Here is a 20367-nt window from a genome sequence, read left to right on the forward strand (position 1 = left end):
AGTGGCTTGGAAAAACCATGCATTGACTTGATGGCACAACAAAGTTTGCAGGTACGCACAGATGCTCACAGCACATCAGAGTTTATCCAGTTCAATGGAGGACACAAAGGATCGACAACAGAGATGGTCATAAAGAGTATGGAGAGAGGCCGTGGGTGGCGTTCAAACCTGCGCTTTACTCACAGCGTTAAAGCGGAGAGAAGGGTAAAAACTTAGGAAACAGACAGAGTGAAAGAAAGTTAAAAGAGATGGGGGAAAAAAACGACCCCTGTCAGAGTAGTGGAGCATGAATGAAGGCTGTTGCCCCCCCCTGCTGATGACTTGGCATTGCACAGCGTGGCACAGCAAAACCTGGCATCACACTGAGAAAACACCTGCCAATGGAGAGCAAGATGGAGGGAAGAATCAAGGCTCACAGAGCAGAAGAGAAAAGAGACGCTTCGCCGCAACGTTACCAAGTGAGATTCTGGGACAGCTGCGGAGGGAAGACTGGTTTTGAAGGAGCACAGATAACATATTAAAATAGACCAACCCACATGATCTTGCTTTGAAAGTGCATGGGATAAATTCTCCTTCATAATAAAAATGTCCTTTGAAGCACTGTTGGGCTGCTCTCTGGAGGCAACAGTGCAGGATGTGTGCAGCTTAGAGGTGCTAATGTGTCTCTACCGCAAATTGCCCAAGGTCTTCATGTAATATTTTCACCTTGATGCGCAGAAACAAATAAGGATTAGAAGAAAAGGAAAGGGGGCTGCATAGGGTTAAATTATTGAGAGGGGCAGTAGGCGGGATAATTGGAGACTTGGTTAGAAATAAAATAATAAAACATGAAGACAAGAATAAGGTGGATTAAGGCATGAGAAAGAGATCAAAAGAGAGAGGGTGTAAAATGCCAAAGCGAATGCTGCACTTGACTGCGACACTTAGCCCACTCCATTATAACCTCTCAGAGAGCTAATGTTAGCCCTTTACTTAGCATAATAGTCCTCAAGCGCTAACTCACAGGACCTTCCTAATTAACTACTCAAGCACCTTTACTAACCTGCATGAAATGTTAACACAATGCTTTAGAATAATATGCAACAATACTACTTTGCTTAAATAACAAGCAACACTCAATTTTGATGTGGGATCACAGCTGAAAGCCTACAGCTGCACTGATCAGCAAATGTGGGAGTTGAGAGTGTACATGGCAGGAAATTGTTTTTCTAAAGTTAGATTAAAACACAGTAAAACTCTGATCCCTCAGATACAGTAGAAAATGAAATCTAAACAGGAAATCTTAGTGTGTAGTGGTCCTCAGTTTGTCCTGCTATTTGCTCTTTCATTTAAGATCTAAGCTGCTGAAGATAGAGTAAGGTATTTAAAAAAAAAAAAGCATAGCCAAAGTAACTTTGTGATTAATGTAGAGGTTGTTAGGGTAAATGTTTCTGAAGTTTAAGAGGAGGACAAAGCAGACAGGACATGTGTCCCCTTTCATCCGGCCATTAGATCTGTCATTAGTATACGCTGTGTCAGCACAACCAATGCACAGAGGCACAGAGTGGTATATATGACTCATTTACATAGACACACATCAGAGGCTTGTGTCTTTCCAGCCGGCTGACGCCAGCATAAAAACTGTAAGTAAAACTGAGACAACATCATGAAACCAAACACTGAACACTGAATGTTACTCTCACTCTCTCTCTCTCTAACACACACACCAACAACTTTCAATCTGTGGCCCGTTAACTTCACGTTTACACTGATTAACTCACAGGGTGAAGTTCTCCTCAAGATAGCAGCGGTTCCTCAGTAGCCCCGCCCACAGCTGCACGCCGATAATGCCGAAGATGAAGAAGACGAAGAAGCAGAGCAGCAGCACATTGCCCAGCATGGGAAGAGTGTCCAGCAGCAGGTTCACCAGGATTCGCATACCTGTATATTCCAGCAGGTCAATCAATCAGTAACAGATTATCACAGGTTTACACTATTGATTAAAAAAAGACAACAACAAGGGATTTACTATTTGCATACAGATTGCTTCAGTGACTGATCGTTTACCTCATGAATACTTCTACTGAATATAGTAATACGCCTACTAATGAAAAGTGTCCCTGTCTCACAAAAAAACACTTTGTTAAAGGAAAAAACGATCAATGTCTTTATTATGTTCATCACATCTTGTTTTGAGTTCAGGATGCACATTTTTATTCCATTAAGGGAGGTGATCAGGGTGCATCGTAGGCTTTTAAATAGAAGGACTATAGTTGTGACCTGAGTTTTACGTTTCTAAATGATGTTGGTTAATGTCAGAGAAAGATTGTGTTTTTGGTAGATAATGAAAAAAGTAGGGATTGACCGTTATGTTTATTTGTTTTAGGGCCGATACCGATACCGATTATCAGTAGTGAAGGAAACTGATATTTAGAACCAATATTCATTTGCAGTAAAATTGAAAATTTAGAATAACACGCCTGACTGAATACTGTACTGTATCACTTGTGCTGTGTTAGTGGGGACTGTGGGGGGGGGGGGGGGGGGGACACTGTTACACAGCCAAGAGTGGTGAACTATGCAAGTCGGGTCGCTTTTCCACAGTTTTGCTAACCCTCCTCCTGACCACGTGCATTTGTTTACAACGAAGTCAGCGAGAAATCAATCAATAGAGTGATAGATAACGTTATATATCATATATGATGTTACGTTGTGTATATTTGTGTAGTTTAATCTGTCATAAACAAGAGATTACGGGTTACGGGGCGCATTCGTGTCGCATTGCGCACAGACGAGAGATGACTCTGGGTGGAAGGTAGAGAGCCTCCATTCAGGAGTTACATGTCATTTACTAAACCATGAAATACATTTATTTGATCAGTTATTGGTGAAAAAATAAAACGGCCGAAAAAATGCTGAATATCAGCCTATATTATTGGCCATGCCGATAATCAGTGGACCCCCTAGAATGAAGTAAACACATTCTATCAGTCCTGAGATTTTCAATACTTAACCAAACCCTTCATTGTTGTCATATTTCAGCCAATTTCATTGCTAAATATTATATGATCTGAGAGTGACCCTTTCAAATATATTAATAGTAATTGTGCATCACTTTCAGAAGACAGAAGAGTTGCTTCAAAGCATTCCCACCACTGTTGGGTATTTATGTGTAACAACCACAACAGTGGTTCAATTTCTGCTTTTGACAGCAAAATGACTTGACAGCACAGCTCAAGAACAACGTAGAAGTGGAGGGAAAAGACACATGGAGTTGCACACACACATACATACAGGCAAAGAGTTCAGCAGTGGAAGTGTGGAGCAGTAAGATACAAATCTGAGGCAGTAGTGGGAGATCAAATTAGGCGTGTTGTACAATTACTGTTCTCAAACACATCAAGAGCTCTAAAGGTAGAATATCACAAAAACAGCCACATGCACAGACACAAATCTGTTAACCACCGTCCACCACATGAACGCACAAGCATAGTTGGGCTACGTGAGGCCCCATTCATGATTAGATGAAACCGAACTGCAGAAACACAAGCTTGTCCCCTGTCGAATAATGATGACCTCATCCCCCGTGGCTGGGTCTGTCCCGCAGTGATGACATATTGAGACGGTGATTAGCGGAACATGATGACAGCTGATTGGGCTAACGAGAGAGAGAAGTGAGACCCACTGATGAGATCACAGCAACCCTGAACAACTGAGAGGTGTGTGTGTGTGTGTGTGTGTAAGTGTGATTATCACTGTGTGTGTGTGTGGGTGTCTACTCTACTTATCTGATGCTGTGTTTTGCAGTGCCACACTGGGATCCGTGAATGACAACTCACCAGTAGGTTAATGTGTCATAAACACAACAGTGCGTCTAAACTGCCAACAGACTGAATGACAGGAGAGAGGCTGACAGAGAGAGAGAGAGAGTAATGAGGATGATGTTCCTACATGCAGACAGTATTTACGGGTGAGGGGGCAAATACCTGTAGTTTGCAATTGCTACCAAAACACAAAATCATGTTAACACAAATATTGGCAGTAAAGAAATCAAATATTAAACCTCATTAAAGAAGGTTTTTCTATTCTCTAATGGCTGATCACTGTCTCTTTTGATTTCTACTCAGTCTAAATTATGTTTGTACTCATATATGCCTGTCTGCATGTGGAATTAACTTTGATTCAATTGATTTCCTGTCCCGCGGTAAGAAAAGTTCAACAGGACAATTATGTGTGGATTTAATCTTTATTACATAAGAAAGTTTGAAAAAAAAAGTGTGGGTATTTTATCTCAACACTGCAAAAGGAAAGACTTTCTCCAGAGGTGGTTGTGCTCTTTTCTTCTCCTCTGTTAATTCATCTCGTCAACTGGTATTAAATGGAAAGCAGTCGCGTTGCTGGTGAGTATGTGTCTCTGGTGGCGACTGGAGGCGAGTCTAAATGTGTTTGTTCCCCAGGGTTCTTGTCATTAGGCCACCGTTCCATTAGGCCTAATTGGGTGAAGAGAGGGAGATGGATGGAGGGAGGGAGGGACGGGGGTAGAACAAGGATGAGACAGGGCCCGAGGGCATGCTGAAAAATAGGGAGTGCCAAAATAAGAAAGAACAGAAAGAAAGAAAGAAAGAAAGTCAGGAAGACAGAAACTAAGAAAGAAAGAAAGTCAGGAAGAAAGAAAGAAAAAAGAAAGAAAGAAATAACACATATATTCAAAGGGAAGAAAATGAAACGGACTACAGAGAAAAGAAACAATATGGTATCACAGTCTTTTTCTCATTCTCTCTCTCCCCCTCTACCTGCCTCCATCGCTCTCCCCTCCTGGTGGCTCTACCAGTTTGCCAGCTCCTGCTGTACCCAGATAAAGATGGATGCCTCCCCTTGGGCCACAGAGGAAACACATTTACAGCTACCTGCCTGTGCTATTCACCACAGACCAGAGGAGTCCTCTTGTCTTTCCCTCTCCTCTTTTTTCCTTGTTTAAGTTTCCATGCTGTTTATTCCTCTTTCCCACCCCGGCTCTGTGTAGCGTTTCCTCTATCTCGATCCAATTTCATCAAAAAGTCTAAACACAACAGCACACACACACGCAGACACACACAGCAGAGGGCTATTATCTGCCATTTTGTCGGAGGGTTACAAATTGAGATGTGTGAGGGGTCAGGATGCGCCCGTGCTCCCTGTGTATCGCAGCGATCCAACAAAACAAGGAACAAATAGCTTCCTCCCCATGTTTCCTCACCTCTAATGGGGTCGGGGATAGGGGGACGTAATCAGGGCACCACACACTCATTACACACTCCTGACTGAAAACAACATAAACAACACACAACTGAAAACCACCGTATGGACAACTATTTAAAAAAACATATACGCATACATCTGCTGTATCAAATATGCATATGCTAACAAACCCGTGGATAAGGAGACTCTTGCTATGATGCATAATCACCTCCAGAAAAAGCTGATTTGTTTACAATCTGTGCACTTGTCCCTGAAACACATACACACACATACACACTGGGCTGTACACAATATCTTCTAATCACACCACTTGAAGAGTAATGCAGTTAAAACATCCACATTCTCAGACTGAAATATGAGGCTGAGTGGGCTCCTTGATGACGGCTCCACCTGAAATGTAACTTGTCCTTGTCCAAAACATTGAAAACTGAAGGCAATTCAGGCAGGAGACTTTTTTTTTCAGGTAATTACACTAAACACGAAGAATCTGCCGTGATGGGACGTTTAGAGGGATGAGCAAAAGTTGCTCAGGGGTGGAGGGAGAGCTATCATTTTAGATTTGTGTGCATGTATCTGCTTTTAAAAAAACAACAACAACAAAAGAGGAGTTTCAGAGTGAGTTGTTGGAAGCAGAGAAATAAACTAGAGGATTTATGAGCTACAAAGGTTGCATAATACATTGGGGTGAAAAAGACGATGTAAACACTGTAGAGATAACGCAAAGGAGGCTAACCTTGTGGGCAGAAGTGTTGTGGTAGCGTGTGGACGTGCAGTCGCCACAGCAACAGTTCATGTGTATATCGCATGCACACAAAAAGATATCTATTCTATCGGCCGTCCACAGCGTGGTACCCTTATACAGTATCTTTAAAAAGATTTAAAATTCGCTGTCCAAAGTCACTGGAAACGTTTCTTTCTCCTACAGTATCTGTCCCCAAGGTCCAAACTGAATCAGGCAACAGGGCTTTTATGAAATCAGCTCCATCTGCTGCAGACTCATTTCATGCTTATTTAAAAGTGGAAGAGACAGTCTCTCTCAGTGAGCTTTAGATACTGAGGGAAAAGTTTCTACATTTACGTGCTTTGTTTATCCAAAGGTTTTCTGCAGGGTGGACAAACTGCAGGCCGTTCGATAAGGACAGGAGCCAACTGTCCTGTATATTCTGTATTTATTTAATGAGAAAAGGACAAGGCAGCATGTGTTATTTGCCACTTATAGTACTTTTAAGACAAAGATAAAAAATAATAATAAAAAAAAGTAAATATTTTTCATCAGCACATTGAAGGGGTTTCTAAATACAATTCTTAAACTTACCTACAATAAGCACTAGCTGATAATACTAAAACCAAGGGAGACCAGTCTGAGTTTAGCTCAGCAGGCTAATTGGTGCTTACAATGATTAAAAGCTGGCTCATATAGCAGCGACACGAAGAAATCAATAGAAGTTAAAAAGTTTGGCCAAGAGCTGAGTTTTAGATGAAAGAGATGTGGTTATGGTCACGGACTGATCAGTGAAGCAGCATTAATGGATGGTTTGTAAATCTGATAAAGCTGTGACTCAGGGCCTGAATGGGCTGTGTGATTAAGCATAAGATGAATGTTTAATGATTCCCGTAGGGAACAGGTGGCATGAGGATCCACAAAAAAGCCAGCGATGCAGACGCATTATGTGGACTGACAGAAGCACATAGGCACAAAGAGGAACGTCAAGCGCAGGCAGACAGGAAGCGGGCTACGCTGTCACTTACTTACAAATGTGACACACATACAAAAACACACAAACATTTTAAACGTTCTCACTTGGCACTCTGTTGATGGCTTTGAGAGGTCGGAGGACCCGCACCGTCCGGATGGCCGACAGGTTGATGTTCTGCAAGTCCAGTGAGTATTCTACCATCCTGAATAAACAGACAGAGAGAGGAGGAGAGAATGATAATTCAGAAAGAGGGAAAAACTATAATTTGACGTTGCTGTAGTTACATGGAGGGCCACATGTTCAAAATCTAACAGAAAAAGGGCTTCAGCTGGACGACAGAGAGCCCTGATCACGATTCAACAACAGTGGTCATTTTCTGTGTGTGTGTGTTTCTAGTCTCACCTGTCCCCTCCTGGAGCTGTGTGAGCATCGACAGAAAAAAAAAAAAGCACTGCACAGAGTGGAAGGGATAAAGTAACAAAGCATCAAAAGGGGAGAATAACATGAAAAAGAGGCGAGGAAGAGAAAGAGAGAAAGGGGAAAAAAAAGAGGGATTCATTCTATTCTAAGTGTTGCCTGCAGGATGTTGTGGCTCAGTCAGAGCCTGGCATCTGTTAGCAAGTCATTTCCACAGCATGGCTAAGCTGTTTGTGCCCCCAAACCCAAACCACTTTCACAGGAGAATGGCCACATTTTGCCATACAGTGTATGTGTGTGTGTGTGTATGTTCGAATGTGCCAAGGTGCGTGACCGTGATCGTTGACACAGAGAAAGCTCAAGTGAGTGAACGGGTGTGAAAATGTATGTGTGATAAATGAAAGCATAAAGGCGACTGTGCAAATGGTGTACATTATGTAATAGCAGTTAAGTGAGTTTGTGTTCAAATTGATGAGCCCTGGGCTACAGCAGTGTTGGGACAGCATGACATCTACACCACCACCACTACCGCCGTCACCGCAAGCTACAGTAACAACACCCAAAGCTACAGCTACTGGCTTCGACAAAACAAGCCAAAGTTCACAGTCTCTCTCTGGCGTAGACAGACTTACGAATCACTATTTACAATAATGTACTTTATTGATCCCACAGGGAAGCTCTCTCCATTCGCCCTTCACCACAGCACAGAGTTGTCAACACGGCTCACACTTGAGTGGGATGACTTGTTCTAACAAGGGTTTGAACTGCTCTACAGCTGTCATGCTCTAACCGCTGACAATTTATTCATGAAGTAGTAAAATATTCAAAACCACTATACATTTGTAGGCACATGAGGGTGCTGGATCACGCTTTGAGGTGAAATGCTGCTTACCTCACTTTTTTCAATGTGTGGTAACTGTCTAATTCTATTGTTCTTATACTGTTAAAGCTCAGGAGTACCACACTGGGAAAGAAAAGTGCACGTCTTTGTGAGGATGTATGGGCTGCCTGTCGCAGACCAATTTTCTATTCCCAGTGTAGTCGAAAGTGCACAAATGCCACACAGCAGCTTGATGAAAATGTCACAGTATAGAGAAGAGCAGAACAGCTGTTTTTGGGGCCAGAGTTAGTTTTTTTTCTCTCCAAGAATGGTAATAATGGTGTTATTACAACCTGTTTCAAACATAATAGTGGTAAAAGCAATTAAAACATACATCATGCTCCCTTCCTAGTGAGCTTTAGGGCACAAACTTGATGTTTTTTTTATGTTTCTTGATCATGTTTGAAGGGTGAGTGATAACTGCTGTGATACACCTACAAATAACATCATCATTAATGGATACGGCACAGGCGCTGTTTCATTTGCATCTGGATGATAGACAGAGCAGCAAATCCAGTGAAAGAGAGAACACAGGACCACAGATGTGCCTGCACAAGTGTGTGTGTGTGTGTGTGTGTGTGTGTGTGTGCGTCTTTGGACATGTGTGTCTTTGTGAGCGTCTGGCACGCGCATACGCATGTGCGCGCTCTACACAAGTGACTCCTCCTCTACACATCAATCAGGACGCTGTGTTTGGGAGGGTAATTAGTGGACCGCCGCAAGCATCCTTTCTATGATTGTTTTCTATTTTTTCCACATTCCCTTTTTTGCTCGTGACACCTTCATCTCATTCAGGCTTTTATGTGAGTAGTGTGTTTGTGTGCGTGTGTGCATCTGTTTTACCAGTCTGCACGGCACCTAGCAGATCACTCTCAGTCCAAACAGAGAGACAGTTGGCAAACTTGCATGGGGGAGGGGGCACGTCAGGGCAGCCCGGCATGGACTGCTGCCCCTGTGACCCATACATGGAGAGGCTATAGAATATGGAGGGGTGGAACATTTTGATACAAGCCTAATCAGTCTCTCAGACCAAAGAGTGTGTCCTGTCTCGCTCGACACTTTCCTTGGAGTGCTTTTACACTTTTTCTGACTATGCATAAGTGTCATCACAAGTGGAGCATTAATTAATTCACAATATTCACTCTCAGTCAGCAGGAGGAGGCGTGGAGAAACAGCAGTTTATTTCAGCTCCGTCTCGCTTTCTCTGTCTGACTGTCCTAGAATTTTTATTTACAATCTTAAAAAGCAGCAGGCGAAGAACCAAACTAAGTGTTCTGTCGTCTGTCGATCTCCTCTGCTCTCATTAAACACAGCAGCGCTTCATTGACAATCAGCGGGTCGGAGTGTTTGCGTGCGTGTGTGCGCGTGTTTTATATGGAGCGGTGGCAAACATTGATGAAACCTTACTTTTAAAATCCTGTTTTCATTTCTCATTATGTGCAGTACTTGGGAATTATCCTTGAAATCATTGAGTAACAGGCTTCCAACAGTCATTTTTGTCCTCTAGTGTCCAGCTGCTATTGTCTTCACATGTTCTGCAATGTTGTGAAATATCTCATTTTGACATCTTGTGTGGCTCTTTGTGATTTGGACAAACTCACAGTCACGCCCCCTTCTCACACACCCACTTACAGTTACAAATCTTTCCTGCAGTCTCTAGGTAAACGCTATTTTTTAAAATTATTTTTATTTTATTTCTCGTTATATTTGCGCATATTTTATTGACTTGTTCATTATTTAATTCATTTCTATTTATTTTCTTATTCTTTCACAGACTTTTTATTTTCTATGACTCCATAGTGAGGACCTGCTGAAATTCAACACCTGCAGTGCTGTCTTGTTCAGTCCTGTTTAATTATGTATTACAGCCAAGCTACTGGAAGGGCAGGTCCACAAACTGCAATCAGCTCTTTGTTTCTTTGCATACAGGATGCCTGAAAAGATGTTTCAGGTATGTCAGCCAGGTTGAGGAGAGATATTCTCATTAATTTTGATATAAACTTCAGTTGGTCTTTCTCAGCAGCAGAAACTCTTTTATCATTTTTTTTGGACCTGGTAGATTTTTCCAGCTGTCGTAGGCATGCATTAGAATAAATATGAAAGGCAAGACTGGATTCATGGCTGGATCAAGAAGCGCAATGGACAAACACAAGGGGATGTCCTGCGATTTTTCCGTTTACTGCGGCAGATACCAGGAGATAAGCCTCAGTGCAGTGGATTTGGAGAAAATAAAATATATACAGCATATAAACTCCAGACAGCTAGGCACTTTATGTGTGTGGCAGCGTTATGGAGCAGAGGAACGAAGCCCCCTTTCACAGCCTGCTCATTCGAGCGTGCGGAAAAGAAAAGAAAGAGAGAGGGAGGGCGGAGGAAGGTGAGAGAGCAACGCGGTGCCCGTGGGTAAGAGACATGGAGCTTATAGCAGACTGTCGGCTGTGATTTGGCCTGGCAAGGCTGGCACTGCCCTCTGCAATTAGCCTCGACGCTAATCTAATGGATGCTGCCAGGAGGAAAAGGAAGACCGAGGCGTTCACACAAATGCCTACACAAGCACAGATTGCGCACATACACAGATTAAACAAACTCTAAATGCAGAAGCCGACAGACTGTAATCTCTGTGTGAGATTCTGTGTTTCACACACACACACATGCCCGCACACACACAGACTATGAGCTTCCACTGGGTATAAACTGCTTCAGCTCAAATGAAGATAAATGTCCCAGCACCTACTCTGGCAAGTCTGTTGCTCTACCTTTCTTTGTATGCTATTATACCAGCCACTCTCCCTATCCATCTCTCTCACACACAGTCTCACACACACACACACACACACACACTTTTTTTTATCACCCACGTCTGAGCCTCTCATTTCACTTTGTTCACAGCAGGTGTTGGAGCAGGTGTGCTTTGCTTTTGTTTGCATCCATCCATCGTGTGTGAATGTGTGCATGTGTGTGTCTATATAGATGTGAAAGCTTTTGTGGGCATGTGTTACAAATGTTGTTGTAAGTTGACAGTGTCTCTCACAAACCCGTCTGTCTACCAAACTATTTACTTGGCAGATTAGCCACATATGCAAGAGTCACCCCATAAACAACTGTGTGAACAGCAAAGGCCTAGATTTGTATTGTATGAACTTTCTTGTAGATTTGTATTGTATGAATGCAAATTAGCGGATTAAGAATGTGAGTGACAATGTGTTATTCTCTTCTGTAGCTCACTTCCCCCAGCTTTTCACTTCTAGCCTGTTTAGTGTTCACACTCATGTTCTCCAACCTTGAAACATGTTACAAACATGTTGCATGGACTGACAGGTTACTCATACATTAGACAGTTTTCGTGACCTGTCATCCTGCATCACCAGCACCGCCCAGACTCGCAAGGAGAAAATGTTAAAATGTCCGGAGTGAATGAAAATCATGTTGCATTTAACAGCACTTGACAGCGTTTTGGAGGTTAGAAAACCAATGCACGAATAGTCGTCGATGATATGCTTCAGATTGTTTCAGAGCAGGTAAAAAAACAACTCATTATAGAAAAGTTCACATACAGAACTCAAAGGGTCTTTCAGACGGACACGGTTCTGGTTCTGGCTCTGGCTCCGTTCTGAAGTCTCAGAACCTTGGTGCTTTCTGACGACGCAGCCTAGAATATCACACGCCCACTGATGATGTCACAGTTCGCAGGGAAGAACCAACTATTTCTTGGTTCCCTTGAGAATCGACTTTTCAGGTTAGGAACCTGTTATTTTTTCGGCCTGAACATGCTGGCTGGTTCAAAATTGGGTTTGGGAACCGGAACTGGCATGGAGCCCTGCCAGTGTGCAACTCTAACCAAAAGTTAACCAATTCAGTGACAAACTTTAGTTTATGATGGCACAAAGTAAAATGTTCACTTATTTTACCCCCACGCCTTCATTTTGACAAACTTCCCTGAAGCTTATGACATAGAAGCTTTGCCTGATTCACATTGGTAACGTAGCTTACCCAGCCATGACGATGAAGAAGTCCAGCCTGTTCCAGGTGTCCCCCAGGTAACAGCGTTGGCCAAATATCCCAAGAGCCACCATCTTGACCACCATCTCCAATGCAAAGAAGATGTAGATGAAAGCATCAAATGCCTGCAGGAAGACAGAGGGAGATAAAGATGCAAGAAAGTGTGAGCAAAAGAAGATGCATTTGATATATTTTTGCTTGAAACACATGAGCCAGACATCTGTTCTCTCTCGTGTGCTCATGAAATTAGTAGGCTCAAGATGTTGCATATTTTTCCACCCAACTCAGTTTCTTAGTGAATGAGAAGAACTTGTAATCTCTGCTGAAAACATGTTGCCTTGACAAAAAATAAAACTATTTAGTTGTTAACAGTAGGGCTTTAGATAAAGGAAAAAAACTATTACGTACTGTACCGCACCGCAGCACACACTGAGAGACGGCCTGAAGCACACACGCAAGCTTCTCAAATCTAAAGCCAACTTTTGAGTCTGACCTTGAATGTATTATAAAACCTGTATCCATTCAAACACCTTTAACCAATCATTGAACTATTTTTCATATTTAAAAAGACAGTCTTTCACATGTTAAATTAATTAGCAAATTAGTTATTTTCCAACATTTTACAGGAAACAAGTGAAGTTTGCTGTTAAAAGCACACCATCATAAGGACATGTGGAGTTCAAGGCCAATTTGTGTGCTTGTGTGTGTGCCTGCGTGAAGTTTGCTGTTGTGATATGAAAGGCTTAAAACAAGCAAATGTCTCCTTGTGCACAGCCACATTATTTGTAACTTTGCCAAAGTAACACCACACAAAACCACACGGTGTTCAATGTGAACCGACCCACAATTCAGCAGTTGAATCAAAGGAGAAGTAAGACGTGAACAGATACTGTAAAAAAAAAAGAAAAGAAAAGAAAAAAAAGAAGGTAAGATAGATCCAGGTCAAACCTCAGAGAAAACAAAAAGATGGAGAGAGACGAGACAGTGAGAGATAAATGAAGAGAGAGTCATATAAGCCAAAATCTCTGCCATGTCCTGCTTGCGTTATTATGTTCAGATCACTAGCTAAACCTCCAATTGTATTTTGGGAACAAAACTCTTTCCCAGTGCTTTGCCCTAGGCTGTATGACTGCGTTCGCTCGCCTTGTTACGGATTCCTACCACATATAACTCAAGCTGCTTCCTCTTGACACAGAGACTTTCAAGGTCTGGAAATTCAAAATGAAGCTATGGCTGCTGATTAATAAGTCGTTGGTCATAATTTGGCTTTTTGATGATGACAAGGGTTCTTTGCTCTAAAACTGTCAACCAGTGTGATATCCCTGCACTAACATGGTGCTTCACTCTTCCAAATTGGATACTGTCATATCTCCGAGTGGAGCAAGTATGAAACGAATGAAAGAATGTTCACCCATGTAAATTACTTTTCAAACAATATGTGGTAGAGGTTAAAGCCCTGTTAAAGTCTCAAGGCTACAATGTATTATAAGGCAAACATGCCATGGCATTCAACTAGAGTTGTCAAAGTTAACACAATAAACACAGATTCCTTTTAACACAGCTATTTTTTGGACACACAGTTAAGAGTCTGTTCTGTTACTTCAGCCATAGTTTTAATCAGTTGTCAGTGTTACACCAAGATGTATGTAGTCTGACATATGACCACAAATGCCCCGTTGGACATTTGTTTGGTCGACAGCGAGCCAGAAGAAGAGCCTGTACGTAATCGGTGTAAACTACTCTAACTCAGGTCGACATGTTGGTGGTGCATGAAAACTCACCTCCTGAGTCAGCCGTCTGGAGAGGGAGCTAATGACCACAAGAAGCGCCACCCTCGAGTTATTCACATTAGCCGGTTGTAGGGATTCGGTCTGTCAGCTACATGGACGCTGAGGCTCATGGTTCTCTTGCATTTGTTTCACAGTAGAATTGACTTATGATTTTAGTGTCCACCAAGGCTGAATAATGAATGAATCAGCTCGCATTCACAAGATAAACCATCTCTCGTTAACATCCAGATGGCACCATCATGTTTTTTTTAATGCCAAATACAGTGAGGCATTTGAGTGTTTCTGGACAATATCTGTCGTTGTTTTCGGTTAATGTATAATGAACTTACATTTGCATGATGCAAGCATATCTGTCCATCATTAAACACCTAAAAAATACAAATTTAAGGTACAATTTGAACAAATTAAATGGACACTATGACCATGGACACCCATGCAATTGATCACAATTAAATATTCCAGTAGATTGATAGCCCTAATTCAAATATAACTGGTTCAAGCAACTGAATTCACAGATAAATAAGAAGCAGGTTTTCACTAGGACTCTCGAGCTGAATGGTGCTCTAAGCTGCTAAAACACAGTAACTATGCCCTGACAATAAGAGTCTGTGCACTCACACAAATCACATACCACCAACCAATACACATACTGCAATGGGAAAACAATTCTCCACAAGTGCTTTAAGGTTATTACCTTTTTCGGGTTTCAGGCAAAAGTTAAATGTCAAACTAGAGACTCAACAATAACCCACAGCAGGCTAGAAAACACTGATATGTGGTGCGTTTGGGGCAACCAGGAGTAATAAACGTCAGCTAGAGAGGAGCACTGATGAACAATTGTGGGATGCTGCTTTCATCTATAGACCACATTCAATGAGACAAATGGTGTGTGAAATTTTGGGGATTTATTCATGCACTAGCACCTTTTTTGTTCAGAAATAGCTTGAGTAAAGAGATGGATGTTCCACACCATTTGTTATCTGTAGGGATTGAATCTTTAACAGCAGAAAGCAAATTTGTGCACTTGTGACGGTGTGAGGAAAAACTGTAAATGTATAAAACTGTGATTTGTGGGTTTTTTTTTTTCTAAAGTGCGCATGTGTGGACATGACCCTGTGCTGTAATGTACTGTATTTGAAGGAGACATACAGACACACACACACACACACACACACACACACACACACACACACACACACACACACACAAGCATGAGTTCACACACAGCCAGCATACAGTGCTGGCAGCGGGCAAAGGGAACCGTGAGACGATCAGTCTCACATGCTGTTTAAATGATGTTTTGATAAATAATGCAGGCTGCACGCTTCACATGTAATCCGACATTGGCTGCACCAGTCGGATCCCTGTTGCGCTCTGCGCTGACTGAAAGGGGAATGAATTCATCATTGTTATTTGTCACCACCGCCAGCTTGCTCTTCAGTCAGCCTATCAGGTTTCATCGTCAACATGATTTGTAAAGAGGTTGAGGCCGTCTTGTGATGGGCCCTTTCATGATTTGAAATAGGAGCTGTGGTGGAAACTACTTCATATGCTGTCACCGTGCTGCTTATTTGGCAGGAGGAGAGGACGTGGTAAGTAGGCCATCAGGATTGTAATGGTACCATTTAAAATAAAATAATGCATGTGCCTCCTCCTCTACTTGTGGAACCACTGACTGACGTGATTAATCAGTGTATCAAACTGAAGGCAGCGCGAGGACAAATGTTCATTTCCCAGTGAGAGACAAATACGACAGAAGAAATACCTGACAGAGTCTTTCTACAAAGTGTCAGTGAGTTTTCTGAAGCTCTGTTAAGAGGCTTGAACAGCTCCTGATTTAAAGGTATAATAAGTCCCATCCCATCCGAGTCCAGTTCAGGTAGAATAACAACTTTCCATTTGCAAGAAATGACTATGCAAATACAGACAGGAAGTAAATTGGGGCCGACTGGAGAGGACCTTCACTGCCTTAGGTACAATTTCCATCCTAAACCGCAGCTTCTGGCAGTAAGTTTAACTTTGATTGTATTTTAAATTATTGACCAAGGTGTAGCAAATCATGGTCTACCACATGGACCCAAGTCCCCTGCACCCCTAGGCTTTTAATCCCTGAGGTCCAGGGCTCCAAATCCCAATTTAACTCCTGCAAGATTCCTTGACAGCCATCTGAGCTGATCCTGCAGTGGATGTATACATTGTTTGTGGTTATTACTGCGTCTCTTTTTGCTCCAGGAAGTGAGGCGGGGGTTCTGTATTTCAAAGAGGGCCAGGGAGGCATGTGAGGGCCACTCTAACTATCTAAGCCCTGTCAGCAAAATCCCTCCTGTTACCATTAGCAACCACCAGAACAGGACCCCTCACACTACCTGGGGAGACAATATGCTTGTTAGAGAGACAAAGAGTGGAGGAAGGGAAAGAGAGAGAGAAAGAGAGAGAGAATGTGTAGGATTGGAGAACAGGAACATAGGGAGGAGGAAGATGGTGCTGGAAAAGAAGGTAGGATGAGAGACAGAGACGAAGAAGACATGTCACACAGTTTTTTTTAAGAGCACCGAGTCCTTTTTTGAAATCTCTGCACAGTCAAGAGAAAATCTGAGATAAATAAACCTATTATAGTTTGGTCTAAGGGGATTTATTTGATATTATAATCCACCCTAATGTGCTGTAGGCAAGTGAGATACAGCAGCACAGTGAGTCAACACAGCGACAGCACATGAGGAAAAAAACTATAGCGACAGAAACCTCCCATGCAGGTAGGTAGCCGTAGAGTCGGACTTTCAATGTCAGCGGACATTAAACAAATCACAAACAAAAAGCGTGGGAGGCAGAATTAGGTCATTCTTGTCACACCTGGAATTGAGCCTGCCAAATTTTCCTTCAATGAAAAATAATTACAATCCCAGAGGTACACACCACGTCCTCGGCCAGTTGGCAAATCACCCAGTCAGCAACACATAACCCACATCAGCCCAACACGGCTTACAAACAGAAACAAAGGGAAAACATTAGCAATTTGGCAAAAAAAAATTGGTAATGTTTACTATTATATGTATAGGCGCAGATTGTAAAAAGAGCTCAACTTGTTATGGTAATAACACCTTTGGATCAATCAACTCCACAAGCAGCTGGTGAAATTTGAAAAGATGGACCTGAGAAGATTTTGTCACCTTCTAAACAAGGTGCACTGTTTCCTCTTATATGAAAGCTTTGATAATGAGAAATATCACACCTATGCGCAGATACAGTATAGAGCTAATTGTCTGGGGACAGCTATGGGGAAGGGAGGAATATTGAATGAATTCAAAATGAAATTCTTCATCGACACATAACCAGAGTCGGTGATTTAAATCACAAATTGCAGCTAAATTAGCATAAAGAGCCTGTGGGTGAAGCTTCAGTGGCCATCATGACCACAGTTTAATCTGCTGGCACCTGTCAAATGCATTCTCATCATCAAGTGGGAACATCACATGTGGCTCTGCTAGACTGTATTAAAACAAACTTAGTCTCAATTCCCTGTTCAGAGAGCAGGAGGAAATATAAACCTTCCAGGAGGGATATAATGGAGCCGCAGTGCGCCTGCATCGCAGCTTGAGGAACAGTGACAAGAAGAGTGGTGAGCCGCTCTGAGTTTGTGTCATATAATTGATCATTCTGTCCTATCTTTTCATCAGTGCACTGACATGTTGTTGCACACACACACACACACACACACACACACACACACACACGCGCGCGCGCGTGCACCGACACACACTTACCTGCAGTATCTGGCAGCGGTCTGAGGTGCAGTCGATGTTCTCACAGGGCTGGTACATGCCCAGTGTCACACAGTTGAGCAGGATCACCATGATGCTAATCCTCTCGAACCACGTAGAAACAGGATCGGGGTTAAGGAGCAATGCAGCTGAGAAGAAATACACAGCTATACAACAAACACTGTATGTGTTTCAAAAAGAGCCACAGAGACCTGAGTTTACCTCCGCTGATGAACACATCTGGATTAAACCAAACACAATTAGCATGGTTTTCACTTTACATCAATGTTTGGAATAAAACTGAACCCACACTATGTTTAAACCCAAAGGGATTTGACTCATACTCATTTTATCGAAACGGACACCTGTCAATTTTGCTGTATTGTTTTAAACTGATGTAAAAAAATAAAATAAACTGTTTAAGTACTAAATAATTTTTCAATCATTCCCTTTGAATTAGTTTAGTTCAACACTTCAGTCTCAGCGTGTCTCTGCATCACTCCTGGGGATCAGCTCCTGCGTTGGCACTGAATCGTTTCTTTTCTTTATCTTTTTTTGTATCTCTTTTCCACCTTTATCTTTCTTCTTTAAATCTTAAAATCAGTTGTGAAGACAGAAACATCTCCACTCTGGTGGCCCTGGATTTTCCTTCACTTTCACCCATCTATCATTTTCCTCACCCTGCCTTCACTCTGGAAAAAAAAAGATCTTAAAATTCTGATGGCACATGGAGCAGTGCTTTAACTTTAAGACCGATAACAGTCGTTGAAAAGCAGGTGCCTGACATAGTGTTTACAGTTGGCATTCAAGGTAACATTAAAGACAGGATTTGGGTAAAGTAACTGCACTGTAAAACACCTTTAAACTCAACTCAACTTACTGTATTCTGTGGTCTTAACATTTACTTGATAACAGGGCCGTTGCTAGGAATTCTGGGCCCCTGAAAGAATACTAAAGTGGGCCCCTACCCCCTAACTTTTCCAGTTTTTTTTCTTAGACTACATATGTATTATCATTTTTTATTTAGCCTACTTTGTTTTGATGCTAATGCAGCATTACTATGAGTATTAGTCAGGGTCTTATGCAGAATAAATCAGTCATACAAAGATTAGACTGGGGTTTTTTGTGGGCCCCACTGGGTACTGGGCCCCAATAATTATCATCACCTTTCTCCCCTATACTGTACAACGGCCCTGCTTGATTAATAAGATTTGAATGCAGCATGTTTCACGGTGTTACTCAGTTACTGTATGTTCCTGAATCTCTGATACTTACAGGACCCTTTGCAAATGACTTCAACCTGTGTTAATGTCTGCCAAAAAGTGTGTGTGTGTGTGTGTGTGTGTGTGTGTGTGTGTGTGTGTGTGTGTGTGTGTGTGTGTGTGTGTGTGTGTGTGTGTGTGTGTGTGTGTGTGTGTGTGTGTGTGTGTGTGTGTGTGTAAATTCCATGGGGACAGTGAGAGAGTGACAGGAGAGCTGGGAGGAGAGAGAGTAGATGACAAGCAGTTCGAGAACCCACGACCGCTGCAGTAATGACTGAGTCTGGGTGTGATCACTTGTGACACGCGCACACAGCATGTGTAGTGTTAACAGGACACAGTGGCGCTAACATGAATATAACGTCCCAGTACAGAGTTAATAAACTTGTAAAATCGGTAAACAGCTCTGTAACGCCGTATTATGTAATAATGACGCATTATGTAATAATGTAATAAATCTTCACGTCATTATGTAATAACGCCGCATTTTGTAATAATCTGCCGCATTTTGTAATAAAAATCTTGAACGCAATATGTAATAAACTTTGCCGCATTTTGTAATAAGTTGTTACATTTTGCATCACTTATTACATATTGCGGGTGTTACACTTTTTTATGAAAAAAATGTAATAATTTGGTGCATTATGTAATAAACCACCAAAATGGATGTCTTAATTAGAAAAAAACATTAACAATAATACACGCTGCTCCTCCTCCCCGCTGAGCAGAGCGGTCGGGGTCCGCCCGCTATTCAGACATCCCGCTATTCCGACATGTCACTATTTAGACATCCCGCTATTACGACATCCCTCTATCTAGACATGCCGGTAGTCCGACACTTTTTGATACCGCTATTCCGACACGTCTTTTTTTTTTTTTTTTTTTTACATCTGCGATACCCAGGCGCGTCTCTCTCTCTCTTTTCTTTTCAGCATGTCTATCACCGGTTTGATGAGGGAGTGATGTTCTTAATCTCAACAACTAAACTATCAAGTCGCAAACAAAACTGACACATATGATAAACAAACAGAACTATGCTGCAGTTTGTTTGTCAAGTTAACCTGTCACCTTCAGCACCACGGACAGCGCCGCGGATGAGCCGCGGAGCTGCAGCTGTGAGCGTCTGGGCTCTGGGCTTATGGCCTGGGGCCTCATTTATCAAAACTGTAAGTTAGCAGTGTAAAACTGCTGCTACTAAATGTTTTGCTTAGGCCTACGGCGAAAAGACACCCAACATATTTACACCTTTTTCAGATCTATCAAACTGTGCGTGCACAACTCTGCACCTCAACTTTGATAACTGGATCCAAGAATGGTGCGCAGTTGCGCACGTGAACACACCTCCGTCCC

At 42.2% G+C, this 20367-nt stretch overlaps 1 protein-coding gene across 1 annotated transcript in view; it reads right to left on the minus strand.

The window, feature by feature from the left end:
* Window positions 1-20367, minus strand: part of LOC310989486 (voltage-dependent T-type calcium channel subunit alpha-1I-like) — a gene marked incomplete at both ends in the record, with an annotated part of 109736 nt that overhangs the window by 53098 nt on the left and 36271 nt on the right. The window contains 4 exons of the mRNA XM_083976557.1: window positions 1761-1920; window positions 7019-7116; window positions 12202-12335; window positions 17762-17907. Coding sequence (XP_083832683.1) covers window positions 1761-1920; window positions 7019-7116; window positions 12202-12335; window positions 17762-17907 — 538 coding nt within the window. The remainder of the gene's footprint in view (window positions 1-1760; window positions 1921-7018; window positions 7117-12201; window positions 12336-17761; window positions 17908-20367) is intronic.

This window comes from Trachurus trachurus (assembly GCF_905171665.1).
Source record: "Trachurus trachurus genome assembly, chromosome: 8".
NCBI classification, from domain to species: Eukaryota; Metazoa; Chordata; class Actinopteri; order Carangiformes; family Carangidae; genus Trachurus; species Trachurus trachurus.